The sequence below is a fragment of the Crocodylus siamensis genome, chromosome 3 (assembly GCF_052110815.1).
Source record: "Crocodylus siamensis isolate JL-2025a chromosome 3, ASM5211081v1, whole genome shotgun sequence".
In the NCBI taxonomy this organism is placed as follows: Eukaryota; Metazoa; Chordata; order Crocodylia; family Crocodylidae; genus Crocodylus; species Crocodylus siamensis.
This window is the reverse complement of record NC_143397.1, coordinates 227252285-227275171: the sequence shown is the minus strand read 5'-3', so window position 1 is coordinate 227275171 and position 22887 is coordinate 227252285. Positions and strand designations below refer to the sequence as shown.

Here is a 22887-nt window from a genome sequence, read left to right as displayed (position 1 = left end):
GATCTGTGGCATACTTTTTGTTCTCATGAGACTTAACATCTGCTGCATGACACTTAAATGGTGATTGAGTATCATTGTGAGAAAAGACTTATTCATAACTTCAAATTCACCTTTACCTCACCACCAGTGAGACTAGCAGAGAATACTAGAGAAATGCTGTAAGATCTTATATAATTCTGAATGCCTTTGATACCTAGTTAAATATGGAAGTCCAGAAAACATTTCTGTCATGAACACCAAGAAATAAAAAAATAAAAAAAAAAATTTCAGGTCAGTTTGGTTGGTAGCACAACTCTCAAGAGGTCCAAGTTGAAAAAGAACCATGCCGTTCAATAGAACGGAAGTAGCCCCTAATCATTTAGTGACATTCACTTCTCAGCACCTCATTGTTATGTGGCATGTCCATCCTGCGACACATGCATACCCTCTCACACCTGCAGAGAGATACTGTGCATGTGGTATGAGGTTTTGGTCTGGTGGAATTTAGGGGTGTCCCCCCACTTGATGTACAGACTTTTCTGAATTTATGTCACAGTAGGCAGTCTGAAAAAGTCCTCCTTGGAGCAGAAAGCGGCATGTTTGTAACAGTTCTTAGACCTGGACTTGAGCCTCATAAAAGTTCTTTCTTAAGCCTGTGCAGACAAGCATTGCAAGTAATAGAGCAGTATATTTGCGCTGGTCCACAAGGGGATACAAGACAGAACAGGTACAGGATGTGTTCAGCTACAACTCCAAATGGATAGGGACTATAATGAGATGATGGTGCGAAAAACAGAAATGACTCTTTATGATTTCAAATATGTACAGAGCCTATCACAATAAGACCTTGGTCTTGGTTGGGCCCCTTATGTATTTCTGTAATACAAACAGTAAAGATTTACATACCATGTACATGGTGCATTACATTCATGATTAAAACCTACATTCCTCAGCAATGTCCTTTGAAACACTCAATTCAGCCTCAAAGATGAGCCGAGCTTAATTTATTAAATAAAGGTTTTTTTTACATCTGGTTCCTTGTTTAAATGCTTTTAGGTAACAATCAGTTCCTGTTGTCAAGCTTTTCCTACAGCCATGAGAATCAGAAACTTACTTTTTTCCTTTTTAATGTATTTAAATGAAAGATGAATTCTTGATACAAGTAATCAGACTCTAGCAGGCAGGATCTGGGATGAGGAAGAGGGAGTTGGCAGATAGGTCCTTAAATTTATGAGACTTGAGAAAAAACCATGAAAGTTGACAACACTGTACACTCAGACATTTTAGAAGCCTGTAAACTAGTGCAGGCATGGTTAATCTGAAACATCAGAATTCCGATGTTCTGTACCAGTTATAATCTGGAAGGCTATCCTGTACCTAGCATTATTCCCCTATTCAAACACAGCCATGCTTATGAGATTTTCAAGTAATTGAAATTCATTTGGTGCTCTCACCAAATCAGTCTTCCATCATTCTGGAACAGAGATGCCTCTCTTTTCCCAAGAGCCTTTGATTTCCTCTCTGGATGCACAGACATGTACTTAATTAAAATTTTCCCTTAAAGCACCATTAGCTAAACACACGAGGCATACCAAGTTGTACTTAGACTCCCTTCCAGAAAGCCAACAGTGCCGACTCACCCTTTCAGTTCATCAGATATGCTTTAAAATACAGTATCAGCAAAAGGGCTCTTTACAACCATATTGTATATAAATATAAAGCAGGAGGCATATGGCTCCCGTCTGCCATTCATGCTATATAATCTCAGATGCATCCACTTAGTTGCTTCAGTTCCACTTCTTACTAGCTCGTAAGAATGAAATGCCTGACTGGGAGATACTATACTAGTTATATAATAACATAAATCAAATAAAGTAAATCAGTATAAGCTATTAGGAAACAACATAAACCCCCTTAGCCAAGCACAGGATGTGTACAGGTATTCCTAATCAGTTCTTTGAAAAGTTACCCTATGAGCCTTATACAGGTTGATAACCACTCACCCAAAAATAGATTCAAGTACTGTTAGATACAGATGTTGTAATGGTGTTTCCTTATATGGTGTTGAGGTTTTTTTGGTTAAACTATTGGGGATTTCATTAGAATGTAAAAGGTTCATGAAGATTAATTTATGTTTATGTTTCTAATGTGTAATAATTGCCTGGGATTTAATAAATAAATAAGATTTGGCAAATGAAGACAGCTTAAAAAATGAAATACCAACAGCATTTGAAAAGTTTGCCGAATAGTATATATACACATAGTAGCAAGCATGCATTAACTCCACTTTCAGGGGTTTTTAGAAACCATCATGGTTGGGGGATAGGGAGGCTTTTGCACCGCTTTAGTGGTGTTGCTGTTTTTCACGCCTCAGCAGTATACTACACGTTAATGCCAGCCGCTGTAGGAAATTCGGCGGCATAATGCGACTTAAATGACTTGGGGCAGAGCAAACTCCTTTGAGGAGTTTTAGTTTCCTGCCCCTACAGCCATGGAGCAAAGCACTGGGCTCCACGCAGCTCCACGGCTCTGCAGCAATCCCCGCAGGCAGTGTAAGAGCAGCCCAGGAAAGCAGAGAGCCTGATCTTTTTTTCCCCTCCCCTGGATCCTGCCTGGCTGCTTTAGCTACACAGGGGGTCACTGCTTCCCTCCACAGGTGTGGTACCCCCCAGACGGCCCGAGGCAGGTGCTTGCAGGCAGGTGCCACGTGGTGGAGGCATGGCTGCTGTGGAGAGAAGCACCAGCCCCACCCCAGCCCCAGGGACTACCCTGCCCACCAGCAGCTTGCCCTCCCCTCCCCACCGGAGCAGCATGTAAGTCAGGTGTGTACACAACATGGGGGTTTAAATCAGCCCTAAATTGCAGCGGTGTTTTAAAAACCCAGTGCTTTAATTTAGGGCCCCTTTTTCATCTACACACACCCTTTTTTACTCCCATCCCTTTCACACACAACTGTCACCAAGCACCCAATAAAAATACACTACAGGTAAACAGCAAGGGTCAGTATCACCAATACTCTTCCATGGCAATGGGAGGAAATTTAAGTTAAAATATGCTCTGATGGTCCTACAGGAAAACTTCCTTTGTAACCCAAAATCTGGTGTGCATTTTGACTTTACAGTCCAAAACTAAACTCACCAGGCAAGCACCAGTAACAGCAGCCCACATCCTCCAGACAAACAGCAGATCTAATCAAGAGACTGGCCTCAGCCAAAGATGTAGCCCAAGACTGTCCAACTAGTGGGGATCAAAGTTTCTTTTAAAGCAATAAAGCATGACATTCCCACAAGTCTTATTCTCTCCCAGTTCTCATTTCTTCCAACACATTTGCTTTCCCCAGCAAAGCTGGAGTTAAGTAGTAAAAAGGCAGAGGGACAAGAAGAGTGAGAACAACCCTGGGAATGATAATAGGGAGTCTGCAATGAAAGGAGAAAGAGAAAAAAAGGACCAGCAAAACAGAGGCAAAATAACAAGAAATGAGAGAAAAAACACAGTGTAAGTTAAATGCAAAGAAAACTTGAGTCAGAGTCTATGGAATTCAGTATTCAGAAGGCAACACTCGCTGTCAGGGACTGACTATTGGCTCTGTTCTACTAGCAGCTGATTTCCCTGGGTTTGGCATTTTGATCTAAATCACACATCAAAAACTACAGAAAAGAACATTAACATGCAGATCCAACATTCAAAACTGTGTTATGATAGTCCTTATATTATCTTTAATTATATGTTGACATGGAACCTTCCTTTTATTTCCCACAGAACACCTGATTCATTTCAGTGTACAGTACAGACAGTGATCAAGAGAATAATTCACATAGGAAAACCACTGAAGTGACCCGAAGAGAATATAACCAAGTTTACAGGGGTGTAGGTTGTAGCCATCTTGGTCGAAGGACATAGGCAGACAAGGTGCTTTGGGTGAATCTGATATCTTTTATCAGACCAACTTAAATAGTTGGGGAAAAAAATTTCAGTAAGTTTCACATTTAAAAACCCTTCATCAGGCTAAGGAAGTCTCTGCAGTTGGTGTGTGCTCTTTCTGGATTAAGTGAATAGTAAAGAAGGTTTCTTCTTCTGAACCTGAACCTGCAGCATCACTGAACTCATGGAATTCTTGCTACAGACTCCACTGAAACCAATGGTAAGAACACATATAGACTTCGATGCTGCCATGTTCTTATGCTTCACTGGAAATAGAACCAGGATCCCAGGAATATAAATTTCAAAACGTTTCAAATGTATGCACAAAGCTGCAAACTGCAAGCTTGTGGCTGTATTGGAGCCAGCATCTTCCTGGAGCTGTCACTCAAAAATCACATTGCCGTCTAAATCCTACAAGGACTTGGTAGCCAATGAGAAATTTCTCAATGAAACTTTGAGAATCCATAGAACCTACACACGTCTCTCTCAGAATGTGGTACAAAGTCTCACAGTGCTCCAGATGCCCCCATGGAACTTATGTGGGTTAAACTAGACAAATGGATCATCACAGGAAATAAAGATTAAAGACAGACCCATAAAAACAGAAAGGAGGACGCTTTTTCACATAATAAGTGCTCCATGTCTGAACACACAGTGTTTATACTCAAGGACATTTTACAAAACATCTCAACAAAACAGGCCCGTGAGTACAAATTCATTATCTTACTGGACACTAAGAACCAAACCCTTAACACAGGCATTGACTTTATAGTTCATTAACACCTGTGAGATCAGGTAGATTGTAATGACCCTCTCAAATCCCACTTATCAGGTTATTCTTTCTGCTGCATTTCTCTCACCTGCTAGCTACCTAATAATGCTTCTTATATTCTATTTTTATTTGCACATGGAGCTCTACACAACCTTTTATCCACTATTTAGCTCAAGCTTGTCTGCTTCTCTCTCAGACCTGTACCCTCATCTAGTACTCATGTTCAAATCCCTCCCAACTATAGTCACTCCAATAAAAGATATCACCCACAAAAATCCTTGCCTCAGCGCTGACAGTAGCATTACTCAGAAAGAACCCTGCTGTAATAACAAAAGTAAATAAATAGCTTCACACTAAAACTAGAATAACTCAAGTTGTTGAAAGGGTATGTGTGCTTTGTAATTTCAACTAACAGTCTCATCTCTCATATATATTGTATTAAAGTTTATACTTGAAGTACAAGTGCAGTTCTAAGATTATGAAAACTGCAGGAAATAATCAGATAGCCTTTAAGAAAACTCCAAGATATTGTATCTGAACCTAACTGGAAGAATGATATAATTGCATATACAACTTCAGTGACATAACACAGAAACATAAGGAGCAATTTCCACCAGCCCATATGGTAGTGTAAAAGAATATGGCATATTTAACTTACATTTGTACCTTTTGACAGTATCCCCAAGTCTCTAATGTAAAACTGCATCTTTTTAATTAACTTGCACAGGAAAAAGCAAACAGCCAAAATGAACTGAACCCTTATGTTTTTAGTTTTTGTTGTTTTCTGAAATAAACTTTCCTAATAAGCCTCACCTCAGTTCTCAGGAAGATCTTGGAGCAAATCATCAAGGAGTACATCTGTGGGGGACCAGCAGGGGATATCATGCTCAGGGACAACCAGCATGGGTTCATCAAAGGCAGGTCCTGCCTGACCAACCTGATTGCCTTTTATGACCAGGTAACTAAATCCTTGGATGAGTGTCACGGTGGCTGTAGTCTTTCTAGACTTTAAGAAAGCCCTTGACACTGTCTCTCACTCCATTCTCATTAATAAATTAAGCATTTGTGGCTTTGATGCCTACACAGTTGGATGAGTAAAAAACTGGCTGATTGGGCACACCCAGAGAGTAGTGGTAGACAGGTCGTACTCAGCCTGGTGAGATGTGAGCAGTGGGGTCCCCCAGAGCTCAGTCCTCAGGCCCGCACTGTTTAACATCTTCATCAGTGACTTGGACAAGGGGGTTGGAAAGCACATTGTCCAGGTTTGCTGATGACACTAAGATGTGGGGCGAGGTGGGCACACTTGAAGGGAGAAAGAGGCTGCAAATAGATTTAGACAGACTACAAAAGTGGGCAGATGAGAATAGGATGGGGTTCAACGTAGATAAATGCAGGCCAGTACACACATCTACAGGAGGCCTCGAATGCCTCTACACAAACGCTTGTAGTATGGGAAACAAGCAGGAGGAACTCACCCTCCTGCTAGCTGACACCAACCCGGACATAGTGGGGACCACTGAAACGTGGTGGGACTCAACGCTTGACTGGGCAGTGAGTGTCAAGGGCTATAGACTGTACAGGAAGGACAGGATAGGAAGGAAAGGTGGGGGCGTGGCACTCTATATCAAGGAGGAATACCCATCCTCGTCAATTAACAAAGAATCAGAGGAAGGACACTCTGAAGTGCTTTGGGTTAGAACACAAGGCAGTCAAGGGGAAAGAGACTTAACAGCGGGGGTCTACTACAGACCTCCCAACCAAGGGGAAGAGCTCGACCAGGAATTCTTAGGTCGTGGAGGTAGTGAAGGCCAAGGATGTGGTAGTCATGGGGGATCTGAACTTCCCGGACATCTGCTGGGAAGAACAGTCAGCCAGGTCTGACCGCTCACATAGGTTCTTAGCCAGAATGTAGGACCTCCATCTCACCCAGGAGGTGCACAGCCCCACCAGGGGAGACGCCTTGTTGGACCTAGTGCTGGCCATGGGAGATGACCTGGTGAGGAGGCTGCGGGTGCTCGACCACCTGGGCGACAGCAATCATCGCCTGCTGGAATTCACCATCCAGCACAAGGTGGCAAAGGCATGCAGTAAGGCAGCGGCCCTAGATTTTAGGAGGGCAAACTTCAACGAGCTAAGGAAGATAGTTGGAGAAGCGCTTAGGTCCTGGAGGGGAGGGGAGCCAGGTGTCCAAGGAGAGTGGTCACTCCTTAAGGAGACGATCCTCCAAGCCCAAAGGGAGGTAATCCCAACGAGGATCAAAGGGAGCAGGAGGGCACGCAAGCCCCCATGGCTCACCAAAAGCATCCGGGAATGTCTCCTAGCTAAAAAGGAGGCATACACCCAATGGAAAGGATGGGACATCACCAGGGATGACTATACTACAGTTGCTTGGGGATGTAGGGGGGCAGTCAGGAAGGCCAAGGCAGAGATGGAACTGGGACTAGCTTCCCAGATTAAGGACAACAAGAAGTTCTCTTTTAAATACATAGGGGGTAAAAAGAAGATTCCGGGTAATGTGGGGCCCCTGCAGGACACGTTAGGAAATTTGGTCGTCACACCAACATATTTAATGATTTCTTTGCCTCCGTTTTCCTAAGCAGGAACCAGAACAGTCACCCCCTCACTGGGCCCCCCTCAGGCCCAAGGGGAGGCACACCTAGGCCAAAGGTCAGCAAGGAACTAGTTAGGGAACTTCTGGAGGGAGTGGATATATTCAAGTCAGCTGGTCCGGAATATCTCCACCCTAGAGTACAGAGGGAATTGGCTGAGGTCATTGCAGGACCCCTGGCATGGCTTTACGAGCACCCGTGGTGCTCTGGTGTGGTGCCAGAGGGCCAACACAGTTCCCATCTTCAAAAAGGGGAAGGAGGACGACCCAGGAAACTATAGGCCAGTTAGTCTTACCTCAATCCTGGGCAAGTTTTTTGAGAAAATTATTCTGGCGCATATCCACAAGGGGCCAGCAGGGGAGATCATGCTTAGGGGCAACCAACACAGCCTCCTTTTTAGCTAGTTCATTAGTGGCAGGTCCTGTCAGACCAACCTGGTGGCCTTCTATGATAAGATCACCAAATCCTTAGATGCAGGGGTAGCAGTGGACATAGTCTTCCTGGACTTTCGGAAGGCCTTCGACACTGTCTCTCACCTTGTTCTCATTAAGAAACTGGGGGACTGTGGTGTCGGCACCCACACAGTCAATTGGGTCGTCAACTGGCTTGAGGGCTGCACCCAGAAAGTGGTGGTGGATGGGTCAATTTTCAACTTGGAGGGATGTGGGCAGTGGGGTTCCGCAGGGCTCTGTCCTCGGGCCTGCACTGTTCAATATCCTCATCAGTGACTTGGACAAGGGGGTAAAAAGCACCCTGTTCAAATTTGCTGATGACACTAAGATGTTGGGGGATGTGGGCATGCTAGAAGGGAGAAATAGGCTGCAAATCAGATCTAGACAGGTTACAAGGGTGGGTAGATGAGAATAGGATGGGATTTAGCACCGACAAGTGCAAAGTGATGCACCTGGGGAGGAACAACAGCACCATACCTACAGGTTGGGAAATTCCATTCTTGTCAGTACAGAGGCGGAAAAGGATCTTGGAGTCATCATCCTGACCCTTGCTACTATGAAACAACGAACTAGAAAACAAAATGCTGCCACATCCTCAAATATTTGTAGAACTTCTGTATGCATGTTTAGATATGCTCTTCTATATTTCAAATGATATGTATATAAAACCTGCTATACATCCCGATTCCCTGGCTGCCTTATTAACGAACAAGAAAAGCCCACATCAAGAAGGACTGTGGTAATTTAAAAAAAGCTCTCCATTTTTGTTTTGTTAACATTTGCCTGGTTTTTTTTGTTCGTTTGTTTTTGGTTTTTATCTTTGTTTTTTTTTCCCTACACTAAAGCATTTCTACGTTTTATTTCGTCTAATTTTGAGCTCTGCTGCCAAAGGGTCTTTCAGTTAAAAATGTCTGGCCACTTTTAACATACTCATGCAAAATGCAGAGGTCTTTTCTTTCCAGCCCAAGGGAGTCAGACTTCTGTCACTTTGAAACATTTATTATCCACTCCCACCACTTTGTCTTCCAGTTTAATAAGCGATTGTTTCCTGGAAAGATCAAACATGATTCTACTGACCGTCAAGCAGAGTTCCACAGAATTCTTGCATTAAAAAAAATTAAAATTAGACACCACACAGTATTATTAGTCTGTGATCAAATCCTACTTAATTCTACTAACACAAGTAGTCCCACTGCTTTCAGATACAAAGAAAATCCACATGATGTGTGAAACTAAATGCAGCACTTACATATGAGATCATTGATAATAAGTACAAAAATACAAACAGTAGCTTCTAACACCCAGTGATCTAATTATGTGCCCATACCAAATTACGTGAGGTTCCATACAAACAGAGAATAAAAATGCAGTCCACATCCCAAAAAAAACCCCTAAATATAAGACAAGCAACAACAGATAGACGAAGATGGTCAAACAGGTATGGAAACAGTGTAACAATACTGGATCATATTAATCTCAACAACCAAAGGTCTAACTGTTAAGTTTCCTAAATTCAGAGGAGATTTGAGAAGCAAATTTGAAAATAATTATATAAAATAAAAACAAATGAAAACAATGCAACTTCAGTTCCAGGCAGGCAAGCGTTCATTCCACCGTTGCCACTTCTCTCCCGCCCCTGGAGACAGAATCTTTAAGATCGGAGAAATTAAAGCATGCTTCTTCTGTGAGGAAAGAACCAAAGAAAAAAGTGAGAGGTTATAAAGAAATGCAGAGAAGGGTATGACAATGGATTCAAAGGCAGATCAGGAGATGGGATGAGGTTAGCAAAACAAACAGAGGTACTGGAAGAGGAAAACAAGACGTTTCTATATAATTAATTAGAGAAGGAAAGTACTGCAGGGAAACCAAGAACAGGCTGAAGGTTGCATCTTATTATTTTCTCAGTTTTTCTTAAAAATAACAGTAAAAAACCAGCAAGATCCTGGGGAGGGGGAGGGGGAGGGGGAGAGAGAGAGAGATTTTGAGAAGCGAGTCAAAAGGTGTCAGAAAGAGGGCTTAGAATGCAGATACAAAATTAAATTAAACCTGAAAAACAGAACTGTGTAGCTACAGCAACAGCAGAAACAAAGAACAACATAGATAAAATCAGCCGTTATAGGGTTTTCCTGAGACGCTCTGCAGAACGCAAGTAAAAGTAGAGGAGATAGATATAGGGGATGCATCAGAGCTGAGAGTTGGCAGGAGAGACTTTGCAACAAAGAAAAAGATTAAAAAAACCAAGGGAGGAGACCGCTGAGAACATATAGCAATGACGGATTTGAAGGCCAACCTCTGGCTCCACCCCCAACACATTGGTAAGGGGGAAGCAACCCTGATGGGGGCTGCAGCCCCCGTCTTAGCGTCCCAGAATGCGAGCCTCTTCTTGCGGCAGTCTTGTGGCCCGAGACACCATGATATGCCCCCTTAGGCAGTGGGGCAGAAAGGGGGGTTATCTCCCCCTCCCTCTGGCATCTGGTGGAAGGGGCTTATCCCACCACTCGCTACCTGCAGGGAGCAAGCAGCAGCTGTCAGGGCAGGCAGATCCCAGCTGCGGTCCCCTGGGGGCAGTGGTGGTAGAAGGAGAAATAACCCTTCTCTCCTCCCCCTTGGCCTCAGGGGCCATGCCTGCCAGTGTTTGGCCGTGCTCCAGATCCTGTTGCTGCAGAAGCAGCAAGGGAGGAGCACCCAGTGGACCTTGTCCATGTCAGTGGGACAGGGAGGGTGGAATTAAACCCCCTCCCTATACAGTTCACTCCAGGGTCCTGCCGGGGCTGGCCAGGCCTCTCCCCCAGCACAGCTTCCCTGCAACCGAGGGCTGCTCTAACACCTCCCGGCTCCTGGCCTGAGCAGCTGTAAGCATGTGCCTACATTTCATGAATGTCTATGAAGCAATTTGCAAGTGAAATCTAGGCAAGTTAAACTAACCTGCAAAGACTGAATCAATTCAGGCTGCAGCTTTTTGTATGTCTGTCCATAGCCTGAGTAAATGTGAGAGCTAAGTGAACAATTATGGTCCAATGGGGATGTATGCAATTAAGGAATCAAATAGATCATGACATGGATGTTGAAGATACAGTGTGTGACCAGGTATGTAGTAACTTTCAATAAATATTTAGGTCTTGATCCTTTACTCCTTGAATCAGGTGGCACTTGAGTGAGGTAGAAACCCAACATGAGCAAGGCAGCTGTCCCATCTCATTCACAAGTAGGCTATCATTCACAAGTGTCTTAATCTCATTTCCTTCCCCCTCTACCCCACATCCTTGCTCCTCTGTGTGTTAAGCTGATATTGTTGTAAAAATGCATGATATGTCAAAGTATTCATCCTCCATGCTGGAATGCAGGAGTCTAAACTACAGGGACAGAGAATGAACTGCAGGCTGTCTGGCTTTTTGTGGTAGAGTTATATAATCTTAAAAATCCAAGCTGTCACTGAACAAAATGATGTGAGCTCTGAAAGACGATCACATTGAATAAAAATGCTTAACTTTGAAAAGATATTTAAATAGAACACGCAAAAGTCAAAGTCAGCCAGTTTAAAAAATGCTGCCCCACTATAGAGGATGGTATAACGCTGTAGATAATGCTGAAGGGGGAGGAAAAAGGACAGGGCACTGCTGGGAGGGGCCAGATGGATAGGACAGAGTGTGTGTGGGGGGGGGGAAATCAAAGCAGTTAACCCCTTGAGGGACATACGGGTTATTAAAGCTAACCCAGATAATAGGGTAAGAATCCATAGTCCTAGTTTAACTGTACTTAGATGATTTCTTGTCCTACAATTTCACAAGCAAGTTTGTTTCTAAAGTTTTGTTGTTGAACAGCCGCCATCTGAGATCAGCGATGGAATCTCCAGGGAGGTTAAAATGTTCTGCAACAAGCTTGCGAGTCTTTCTGGAACTAATGTTAGATTCATGTTCATCCATTCTTACCCACAAGATTGCCTCATTTGTCCAGGGAAGACAGCGCAGGGGCTAGAGGTACAGGTAAATAGACCTCAGATGTTATAACACATATTATTTGGCCCAGTGATGAAGTGGTCTGTACAGATGAGGTGACACAACAGGCATCTGAGTCTAGCACAAGGTCTGGTGTCTTGGTGAGAACAAGAGTTAGGCAGTCTGCTGCTGGAGCGATGTCATATGAGGCTGGAGGACTATCTATAAGCCAGAATAGGTTTGTTCCCCATTGCTACGTTCAGTCAGTCGTACTTTTTCAGGAGGGGTTGAAGGTCATTAACAAGGTGCCTAAGAGGTTGAAGCTAAGGATGGTGGCTGACAACCAAAGGGATTTGGTTATCCTTGCCCTGGGTATCTTAGCAGGGAACCTGCTAATCTGCGTGACTATAGTTTTAGGACTTGTGTTTTAATTTTAGGAAATCTTGCTCCAGGTCTGTAGGATAAATCTGTACATTTCAGACTCTGCTCTCCAATTTAAATCACAGTAGCTAAATCTTATACTATCATGCCCTTTTATATCAGTCAGTTTGCATGCACAGAAATGATAAAATGCTGTGACATATGAGCAATGATAGTAAAGTTAAAAAGACTCCATTTTAATAGGTATTATTTTGCACTTCAATATAACAACATTCAGTAATAGCAAAAGTTTACTATATTATAGAGCATAAATGTCAAGAAACATTCAAGCAATGTTACTTTCTATTAAAAAGAATGCAGTGAGGTCACATTGAGTGAAACAATTTACATTGAAACAGACTCATAGAGCAAGCAATGCCCCCAATGTCATCCTGGCTTATAGAAGGCATGCTCGGAATGAGAGCCTTCCCACTGTGGATGCTGAGCGGGCGCAATACCAACTACAAAAGCTAGACATTTGTTAGTCAGTGGGACTGAATGGACTTCATCCGAGTGCTGAAGGAGCTGGCTGAGGTCATCACAGAAGCCCTGACAAAGCTCTTTCAGAATTCCTGGCGCACAGGGGAAATCCCTGAGGAATGGAAGGCCAACATTGTGCCCATCTTCAAGAAGGGGAAGAGGGAGGACCCAAGGTAACTACAGGCCAATCAGCCTAATCTGTATGCCAGGGAAAATCCTGGAAAAGCTCATTAAAGAATCTGTGTGTGATATGCTCGCAGAAGGTAAGATTCTGAATGACAGCCAGCACTGCTTTGTCATGGGTAGGTCTTACCGATCTCATCTCCTTCTGCGACCAGGTCTCCCACTACCTGGACATGGAAGATGATGTTATATGCCTAGACATCCAAAAGGCTTTTCATCTAGTATCCCATGATATCCTTGTGGGAAAACTGTGAGATTATGGACGGGAAACTGGCTACAGGGTAGGACCCAGAAAGTTCTCATGAATGGAACTATGTCACCCTGGTGCAATGTGGCTAGTGGTGTCCCTCACGGATCCGTACTTGGACCGGTGCTTTTCAACATCTTTATCAATTATTTGGATGGGGGAGTGAAAAGCTCACTGGCCAAATTCGCAGACGACACCCAGTTAGGGGGCAGTGTGGTCACATCAGAAAATAGGCTGCAGATACAAGCAGACCTGGACAAGTTTGAGAGTTGGGCAGATTGGAACCAGATGAAGTTTAACACTTCCAAGTATAAGGTGCTCCATCTGGGGGCAAACATCCCTCAGCATACATACAGGCTCAGTGGTGACAGCTTGACTTGTACCGTGGCCAAAAGAGACCTAGGGATAATGACTGACCATTGCATGAATGTGGGCCATCAGTTTGAGGCAGTGGTCAGCAGGGCAAATAACTCGCTGTCAGGCATCAACCGATACATCTCGTGTAAAACTAAGGAAGAGATACTCCTGTTGTACTCAGCACTGGTGAGACTGCAGTTGGAGTACTGCGTTTAGTTCTGGGCACCACACTTCAATAAGGACATGGAAAAACTTGAGAAGGTCCAGAAAACAGCCACCTGTATGATGAGGGATTTGCAAGGCAAGCCATACGAGGATAGGCTGAGGGACCCGGGCCTCTTTAGCCTAAAGAAAAGAAGGCAGAGAGGGTACTTGATAGTGGCTTACCACTATATCAGAGGAGTGCATCAGAAGCTTGGTGAACAACTGTTCACTAGGGCATCCCTGGGGAAGACCAGGATCAATGGATATAAACTCGTGGAAGATCACTTCAGGCTTAACACCAGGAAAAACTCCTTCCCAGGCAGGGTGTCCAGACTGTGGAATAAATTCCCTCCAGTGGTGGTGCAGTCACCTACCCCGGAGGTTTCCAAGAGAAGACTGGACAGTCACCTTGCTGAGGTCACCTAACCCCAGCTGTCTTCCTGTCTAGAGCGGGGGGGGGGGGGGGGGGGGCTGGACCCAATGATCTGCAAGGTTCCTTCCAGCCCCTAACAAACTGTGTATCTATGAAAATTCCATTTTTAATAAATTTTCTGCTACATTAAATATGGGGGTTCATATGCTTCTACTGAACTGCTTTACTAAAAACAATTCTTACACAGTTATCCCTTTGAGGCAGAGGATCTATAAGAGAAAAGCGCACAAGAATAGCCACTGGGCCAGGCACAATCTTAGAGGGAATGGAAAAGAATGCCAAACACAGGCAACTAAAGTCTTTCTTCAGCTTCATTGACTGTGAAGAATAAAAAGCTCCACACCCAGCACAGAGAAGCAACATGGGCAAGACTGCATCTTAATCTAAGAACACCATTTTATTAACACGCCAAGCAAGAGTGCAAGTAAAAGCAGAGGAAATCAGTAGCACTTTAAGTGGCCTAGCAGTAGCTAAAAAGGTTAAACATTTTCTGAACTGATGGTCCAAGCTGTTTCTGCTGGTGTCCTTGTTTCCCTTTTTGCACCACTCATAATATCTGCCTAGTTCAGCTGTTACTTGAGATTATGGGCACAAAGGCAGAAAATCAGGAAGGTCAAGGAATATATTGAGTTGCAGGTAGCAAATGACAAAAAAGCAACAAAGAATGCATTCTACAAATGTTAGAAGAGGAACAAGTAAAAGTCATTTAGGAACCCTAAAGGTGGAGGGTAACCTAGTTATAAATGCTGTAGAGAAGGCTGAAGTATTGAATGGCTTTTTTCACTTGTCTTCACAAATGAGGTCAGCCATCACAGGTGAACACAGTTGACAGCAGAAAGAGATAAGCAGCTCAGTAGAAAAGAACAAATTAGGGATTACTTAGATAACCTGGACATTTTCAAGTCTGCAGGACCAGACAAGATGCGTCCTAGAGTGCAAGGAATTGGCGGATATAATTTCAAAGCCACTGTCTACTCTCTTTGGGTATTCCTGGAGGCTGGAAGACTAGAAAAAAGGCAAATAGAGCACCCCTCATTAAGAAAGGGAAGGAGAAGAATGTAGGAATTATAGACCTGGTGGTCTGACCTTGATAACTGGAAAGATTGACGAACATGTAACCAAAGAATCTGCTTCTAAGCACCTGGACTAGATCAAGGCAACCAAGACAGCCATCAGATTTGTCAAAAGCAAGTCATGCTTTACCAACCCAATTTCCTTTTATATTATTTCCTTCTGTGATAAGGCAACAGGGTCTGTGCATGAGAGAAAGCAGAAGATGTGATATACTTTGACTTTAGCAAGGACTTTGATGCTGGGTTCCATGACACTCATTAGTAAGCTGAGGAAATACTGTCTAGACAGGAGTACTGTAAGGTTGTTACGTAACTGGTTGGATCATCACATTAAAAAAGAAGTCAACAATGGCTCAATGTCAAAATCTGAATAAGGTTTTGAACTGAGTTCCACAGGGGTCTCTCCTTGTCTGGTGTTGTTCAACATTTTCATTAATGATTTGTATAATGGGATTGAGTACACGCTTAAAATCTGCAGATGACATCAAGCAGGGTGGAATTCCACACAGTTTGGAGAACAGCATTAGGATTTAGAATGACCTTGATAAAATGGAGAAATGGTCCAAAATTAATCTAATGAAATTAACAACGTATAAATAGAACATCTTCAATCAGGACAGGACAAGCATATTCACAAATACAGATGAGGGAATGATTGGCAAGACTGCAGAACAACAGAAAGAGACTTGTGGTTATAGTGGGCTATAAACTGAATATGAACCAACAAAGTACATCATTGTTGCACAAAAGACCAATAGCATACAGTATCAAGAAGAAATTATCAACTACAAGTTAAGGGAAGGGATTCTTAAGACCTTTACAGTCCTGGAGAGACCTCACCTATACATTTGAGATGCTATGCTTTAAAACAGACATAGGAACTACAGCACATAGGACCACACTTGATTAAATCAGGCAAGAGCTGGCGGGTAAGAGCTACTATGCTCCAGCAGACTCCAGCATCTCGTCTATCAGCATCCCCATACTTAAAAAGACAGTAGGGGTGGTTTAGATAAAGTGCTCCACCACCATTTTTAGGTATGGGGACACTGATACATGAGATACCTCAGGCACTTTAAATGAGAGTGGCTCTTGGACCTGCTCTAATTAAAGCATGCCCTTCTCCCCCCTCCCGGAGTACGTGTATAAGTGCCCAGGAACTCCAGAGAGCAATTCAGCCTAGAAAATATGATTTGAGAAAAATTTGGAAGAACTGGGATTATTTACTTTGGAAAGAGAAGACAGAGGTAGGATTTGAGAAGCCTTCAAAATATATGGAGAGTGGTTCTGAAGAGAACCATGTCACATTATTCTTTGTGGCTCAGGAAATAGGATTTAGAACAATGGTCTTTAATTGCAACAAGAGAAATTTAGGTCAGATATCAGAAGGACCGTTATTATTATGAATTGTTTAGCACTGGAATAAGTTACCAAGAGAGGGTGTGGAATCTCCATTGTTAAAAATGTCTAAGATAAGATGAGACAAACAATTAACTGGGATGGCTTAAAGTGGAATGATCCTGCCCTGAGTGTAGGGCTGAATTAGGGTCACGTCTTGCGTTCCTATTTTTCTATTATACTAAGGTTATGAGCCTGGCAATGTAAAGGGGGATGAGGAGGGTACTCCATTTTTCCACTTAGTCTTAGACACTGAGGCTGAAAACCCATTCATGGAATGTTTTGCAATATTTTAAGCAATGGCTGATTATGACACTGGCCCGGTACGAAAAACATTCATCTTGAGAAGCAACTGTCCTATTATGCAGTATTTTTACATTATGAACAATGCAAAGAACTTTCATGTTAACACACTGCAAGAATTGTACTACTGAACGCCAGAGTGCCTAGACAAAAAAACAACACATAGCGGGAACAGATTTGTCCTATACTCGCTGTCCAGCATAAAACCACACTCATGGACAAAGTTAAATACTAAATAAATGCATTTCCATAAAGCAAATGTTTAAAAAAGAAATCCCTTTACTTACTGCAGCCAGTAACTATGTTTTCACATCAAAGAGACTTTTCCACTTTCATATCTAGTTTCTACCATCCCACCAGGCAATCACCTTCAGTTGGCACGCAGTTCCCTTCTGCTAAGGCAGCAGTCCTCCATAATCTATGCAATGAAGACATACACCTATCCTGCTCCAGCTGTTGCCTGAATTCAGTGGATACTGAAAAGATTTAATTTAGGAGAATCACGTAGGTAGCTGCAGGGAGGAATAATGCAAAACAAGAGTCTGAAAAAGAATGCAATATTGTTATGATGCTAAATGCTCACGATCACCACTAGATCTCCTTGACTGAGAGAAAGATTTCCAGAATTATAAAAGCAGATCTATAGAATCCAGAGAACATTTTCAGTAGAGCTGTAATAATTTTCAGGTCTGTCATATCTTATGACTTATCATTATAAGTCATTATGATAAGTTTTATCATTATTCCTATTAGCGTGCACACTACAGTTTGCTCTGTTGTCTAAAGAAGAAAAAAATTAACATAACTGGCTTTTGTGGTATTATTCACCTACCACTCCAACACTATGATGAAGTCTCAGGTTCAAACCGAAGGAGCTGAAACCTGAACTTGTAATTATGGAGAATTTCCCTCACAGCAGATGGAAGCGAGCCCAAAGGAGTTAAATAACATGGGGTTATACCATGTATTTGGTGAGGCCTCTACTTGGGAGCCGAGGGACAACCTCAGACAGAGTAAACCTAAACAGCATGTTTTCCACAGAAGATACACAGTGTAAATTCTACCAAACTGAGAACCCACTGGTTTGGAGGCAGACTATCTAGCTTCTATTGGTAGAGAAAACACATTTTAGCCCAATGAAATAAAATTTAAGCTTTCTGCAAGCAATGCTTATATAAAAAGCATCCATCTAAAGATCTTTCCGCAAAAGGCAATGATGTAGGTCATGTTGTAAAAAACTGTTCTTACAAAACTGCAGTAAGCATGCAACATAAATAAAAACTGGATCAAAAATGAATTTAGTAAAGACACTGACCTTTATTTTCATGTTAGTGCCTACTGTGGATTCAATTAACTGAAGAGAAATTTGCATGGCAAATAAAAAAGATGAGAATGAAACACAAGACAAAGCAAAATGCTTACAACAGTTCAGCACTTAAAGTCATTAAATCAACTCAAGTTAAAATGAAATCAAGGAGAAGTCACTTTTGTTAACAGTATCAGTTCACATTGTTTGTGGAGCTTCTGATAAAGGAGCTTACAAATATTTTCCTTGCTTAGAAGCTGTACTTTTGGAAAAATAACTGATGGGACAATTGCTTTTTAACTTCTTTATTTAAATCAGAACTAGATCAAACAGAGATTATTTTTATTCTAATCTGAATCTTGAATAGAAAACAACAATAGGTAAAAAAAAAAATCATGCCTAAATATTGCACATTGTAGCTCTGACAATTTGGTGTCAAAAAAGAGTTTCGGCTTTGAGTCAAGATTATGATTTTGTTAAAGATAAGTTGTTTGTACGATAATTGACAATACAATGTTAGACCTCCTTCAGATTTTAGAGAAAAATAAGCCTCCCATGGTTATTGCTTGTTTAAAAAAAAAAATACAACAATTATCTAAATTAAAACTCATAGATTGGGAGCACCAACTGGAATCTAGAACTAATCCCTCCCATGCCCTAATAATTGGGCAACATGGTATTCTCCTGCTTGGTTGCTTCCCTAGCCCTACAACTTGCATTGTGTACAGCCCTGTGATCCAGCTTCAACAGAAGGGATGGAAAGTATCCAGAACACTGTGCCCAGCAGTTAGGACACCCTCTTGGGAAGAGATTTGGGTCTCCCACTCCCTGGAGTAGGGACAGACAAACATTGCACATAAACCAGTTTAAATGATCAGAAACTGGTTTAAAACCTGTAAGAACATAAGTTCAGTGCACATAAACCAGTTTCAAAATGGCTGAAACTGGTTTAAGATAAACCTGGTTGAATGTAGCATTAGACTTAACTGACTCGGGTCAAACCGGTTTGTGCCATGTCTGTCCCAGACCCCTTCCTGGTTTAAATTAAACCAGAGTCCCCTAGTATCCCTGATACTTTGCAACCTTGGGCTGGGCTGTCTGCTTCAGAGAACAGGGCTGGCCCTGCCACTTTGCTCCCTAGCCAGAGCTCTAACAGAAACTACAGGTACAGCAGGGTCTGCCTGGCTTTCCCTTGTCCCACCACCCCCTCACTGCTCAAGCAGGAATTTCCCCACCCCCCACCTCCCATTTCCCACAGCACAGACCTCAGGCATGTGGTAGGCTAGCTAATGCTGAGAGGGGTGTGTGAGGTAGACAGGACAAAAGCAGACAGGACAGTTTCCACTTAGGGTTTTTTGGAGCTAATTAACAGGTAGCTGGTAATGACCCTCCCTTCCTTCCTTGGAAAAAGCTGTGTAAGAAGAGCTTGAACTAATGAGAAGGGCTTTTGTTTTCTTGGTGGGCTGCTAAACACTTATCAGCTCCCTGCTGGCCCCCTAGCCTGTCATGGTTTGCTGCAGACAGTATGAAGAAGCAAGGGGACAGATTGAAAAGGTGAGTAACATCAACAGATGTGTGCACCCCACACCCCCCGTTTGCCTCAGAGTGCTAGCCCAGGGCTGGGGGTGGCAACGCTCCTGCCCCTTGAGCAGTGAGTGGGGAAAAAACCTAGGACTGTGCACACAGGGTGGGCATTTAAACCCCTCCCTAATCAGAGTGTCCTACCAGGTCCTGGCCATGCCCCCTCCTCAGCTCAGCACTATAGAAGAGATGGGAGAGCTGCTCTAGCACCTTCCAGCTTCTAGCCTAAGCAACTGCAGGCATGTGCCTGCATTTGCTCATTCCAGAGGGAATGTCTGTACACTTGCAAAGCAGTTCAGTCTAGCCAGGTTAGATTAACTTGAAAAAATTGAATAAATTCAGGCTCAGGCTTTTTGTATGTCTGCCCCTAGCCAGGGAGAGCTTTTTAACCACCAGGCTATTATGCAAAAGGCAGGCACCACTGAGCCTTGCTGATGTAAGTAAAGAGCACTTGGTGACCTGGATCCTAAGAGGAGGGAGGCCCTTGCATGCCAGATGCTTAAACTTCCACCGCTCTCTAATTTTAGACATGATCCTGTGGTCAGGGTCTCTCCTTGCCTAGCTCTAGGCAGCTCCATGATCCATAAGTACTTGACTCTTTTCATGACTGCATACAGAACCTAAGCTTTGAACATTCTCTCAAAGACTGTCATGAGGACAAGTACCTAAGCCTGTCACTCCTAAAATGGATACACTTAAGGAACCGGTCTGGAAGCAGTCCATGATAAACAACTACGCTTTATTTCTACACAAGGTAAGGAACACTCCAGTCGACACAGTCTGCATAATAATTGCCCATCTCTGGGGTGTAGAAAGGACGGACAAAGATTCTTGTATCCAGGGTTTGCCAACGTCTCTCAAAAACTTGCTCAGCACATACAGCAGAATAGACTAACTTTTGACAGGAATCTAGTACGGGAATGTTAACATGTAGCACTTAAAATACAATCCAGGTAATTATAAACAAAATAAACTTTCAAGCTCACTGGATGAAGCAATCAGTTCCAACTTGTTATTGTTATTGCCTGAAAATGCTGAAGAAATTAAGGTCGTTGTGTAAGAATAAAATATTTTAAAACAGCTTTGAAGGACCTCAATGCTATTTCATCATTTTTAATATTAACACCAGTTCTGCTCTAGCATTATGTAGGAAACAAATATTATTACATTCAGTAATATTATTTGATCTCCCCTGATTTTTAGCTTCCCACAATCCATAAAAATCAATCAATTATAAAAAAGGAAATCCTCAAAACTGCAGCTTTAGAAGACTCTCTTGAGATCACAGCAATATGATGGCTTGAGTTATTATGAAGATGAAGTCATACTTATTTTCTACACCCCCACCATATGCTGGATGCACTCTGATACCTGTACAGAATTCTATTTATTGGCAGTCTATGCCCAATAGTGCTCCAAGAGCATTACTGTCTCTGCCCACATGCTGCTACTGGTAATAATAACTGTTCCCCAATCAAAGAATGAAGGGGCTGTACAGCAAATAAACTAAAATATATAAAAGCTTATGTGCCTTACATAATGTTACAACATAGTCATATTCACTGTACATTTTTTGAATGATGGAAAATAGTGACAGAAAAAGTGACAGAAACTGACCTTTTAGTGCCAAACATAATGGTGGATGATTTGCTTCACATTTATGAGACTGCTGCACCAGAGAGACTGGCCTAGTTGACCTGGTCAAAAAGACAGAGAGAGAGAGATTTTTCAAACTAAGCAGCTAAGATGGATGATAACACTCTGAACATCTTTACAAGTAAATATCTTTTACTAAATCTAAAGAGAAAAAGACCAGTATTTTTATATTTAAAAATATAAATAAAAATATACAGATAACAAATAAATGCATGTTGATGTACAGCCAAAACCTGAGTCTGTTTATTAAGCATTACTACTGAAACAAATCTTTGATTTAAAAAAAAATTCTCTTACAAGGTTTAGACTACAGTTTTGCCACCATAGCCATGTCAGCCTGATGAATTAAATGATTACAAAGTAAAACCCTTAATGCAGAGGTGGATATATCAAGAAAAAGGGTTTTCTTTTCACCCAAGCTTCATTATTTGAGGTGGTGATATAGCTAAGGTTGAAGAAAAATCCTTTCTGCTTGTTTATACAGCATCTCCACTTGGAGGTTCAGCCAAAATAGCTAATCCAGCGAAGTTCCAGTTGCAGGAGCTCTGTAATACAGACAACCCTTAGGCAAATGAAGCAGCTTAGGAACTGGCCACTGATAGTATATATTTTTATATAAAAATTGAAAAAGTGATATAAATTTTAATGCTATTAAATTCCCAAAAGTTTTGTTCATGACAAAAAACGTATAGGTACAAAATAATTACTCTTAAATTTTTTCGTTTATAGAAGAAAACAATGAGCAATGTGGAAGAAATAGTGATTACATGATTTGACAAGTAGGACAATTTTGGCTACAAACTCTGTCCTAAATTCAGAGGTTGCTTGAGGGAACTTCATATTAGTACAAACATTTCAATGTCGTTCCAGCTAAAATGTCTCATTATCGCCACCTGAGGAAGCAGTGATTTTAAAGCCATGAGTTTCAATTGGGCAGTGACATTTTCATCTCTATCCTGTTCTCTTGCAGTATTTGTGTTTTTAATCAGCACAGCTATTTAATGTGTACAGCTGAAAAGTGAAAATGAAGGGGACCTTTCTTCTTTTCCACACGCTATCTCCTGGAACCAGAAACATACACCTTGGCAAGCAGCATAAAATATAACCAAATGATGAACATTAGGACTGTGCGACGCTTCGGTCACCAATTTGTAGCCTGACATCAGAAGAGCAGTGGCCAGCAGGATAAAAAAATAGAGACAAACTGAAGATGAAACACCAGCTGTATGACCATCCTGCAGCACACAAATGACTGAAGTCATTCAGGAGTTTCCCCAACAGCACCCAGCCCCTCAATGCCACCATATCCAAGGAAACATGACTACAGATATAGAATGAGAGACTCGGAAAAAAAAACCCCACACGACAGCAAAAAAAAAAAACAAAAAAAACCCACACACATCTGACAGCTGAGTCCTCGTCACCTGGCCCTGATGAACCATGACAAAAGGTGACAATGTCTCAACTGTCTATTCACCAGAGTTGGACACTCCAAAGAACTCATGAAGAAGCGCAGCGGTGATTCAACCACTTCTGACCGCAGCACAAAGCCTCAAACTAAGCAACACCTACTGCAAT

At 42.3% G+C, this 22887-nt stretch overlaps 1 protein-coding gene across 6 annotated transcripts in view; it reads right to left on the bottom strand.

Moving 5' to 3' along the window:
- The window catches only part of OXR1 (oxidation resistance 1), a 490067-nt gene that overhangs the window by 414430 nt on the left and 52750 nt on the right, over positions 1-22887 (bottom strand). For all 6 annotated transcript variants that reach the window (XM_090040493.1, XM_090040490.1, XM_090040495.1 and 3 more), the window contains exon 2: positions 21271-21350. In XM_090040493.1, coding sequence (XP_089896619.1) covers positions 21271-21287 — 17 coding nt within the window. In that variant the 5' untranslated portion in view covers positions 21288-21350. The remainder of the gene's footprint in view (positions 1-21270; positions 21351-22887) is intronic.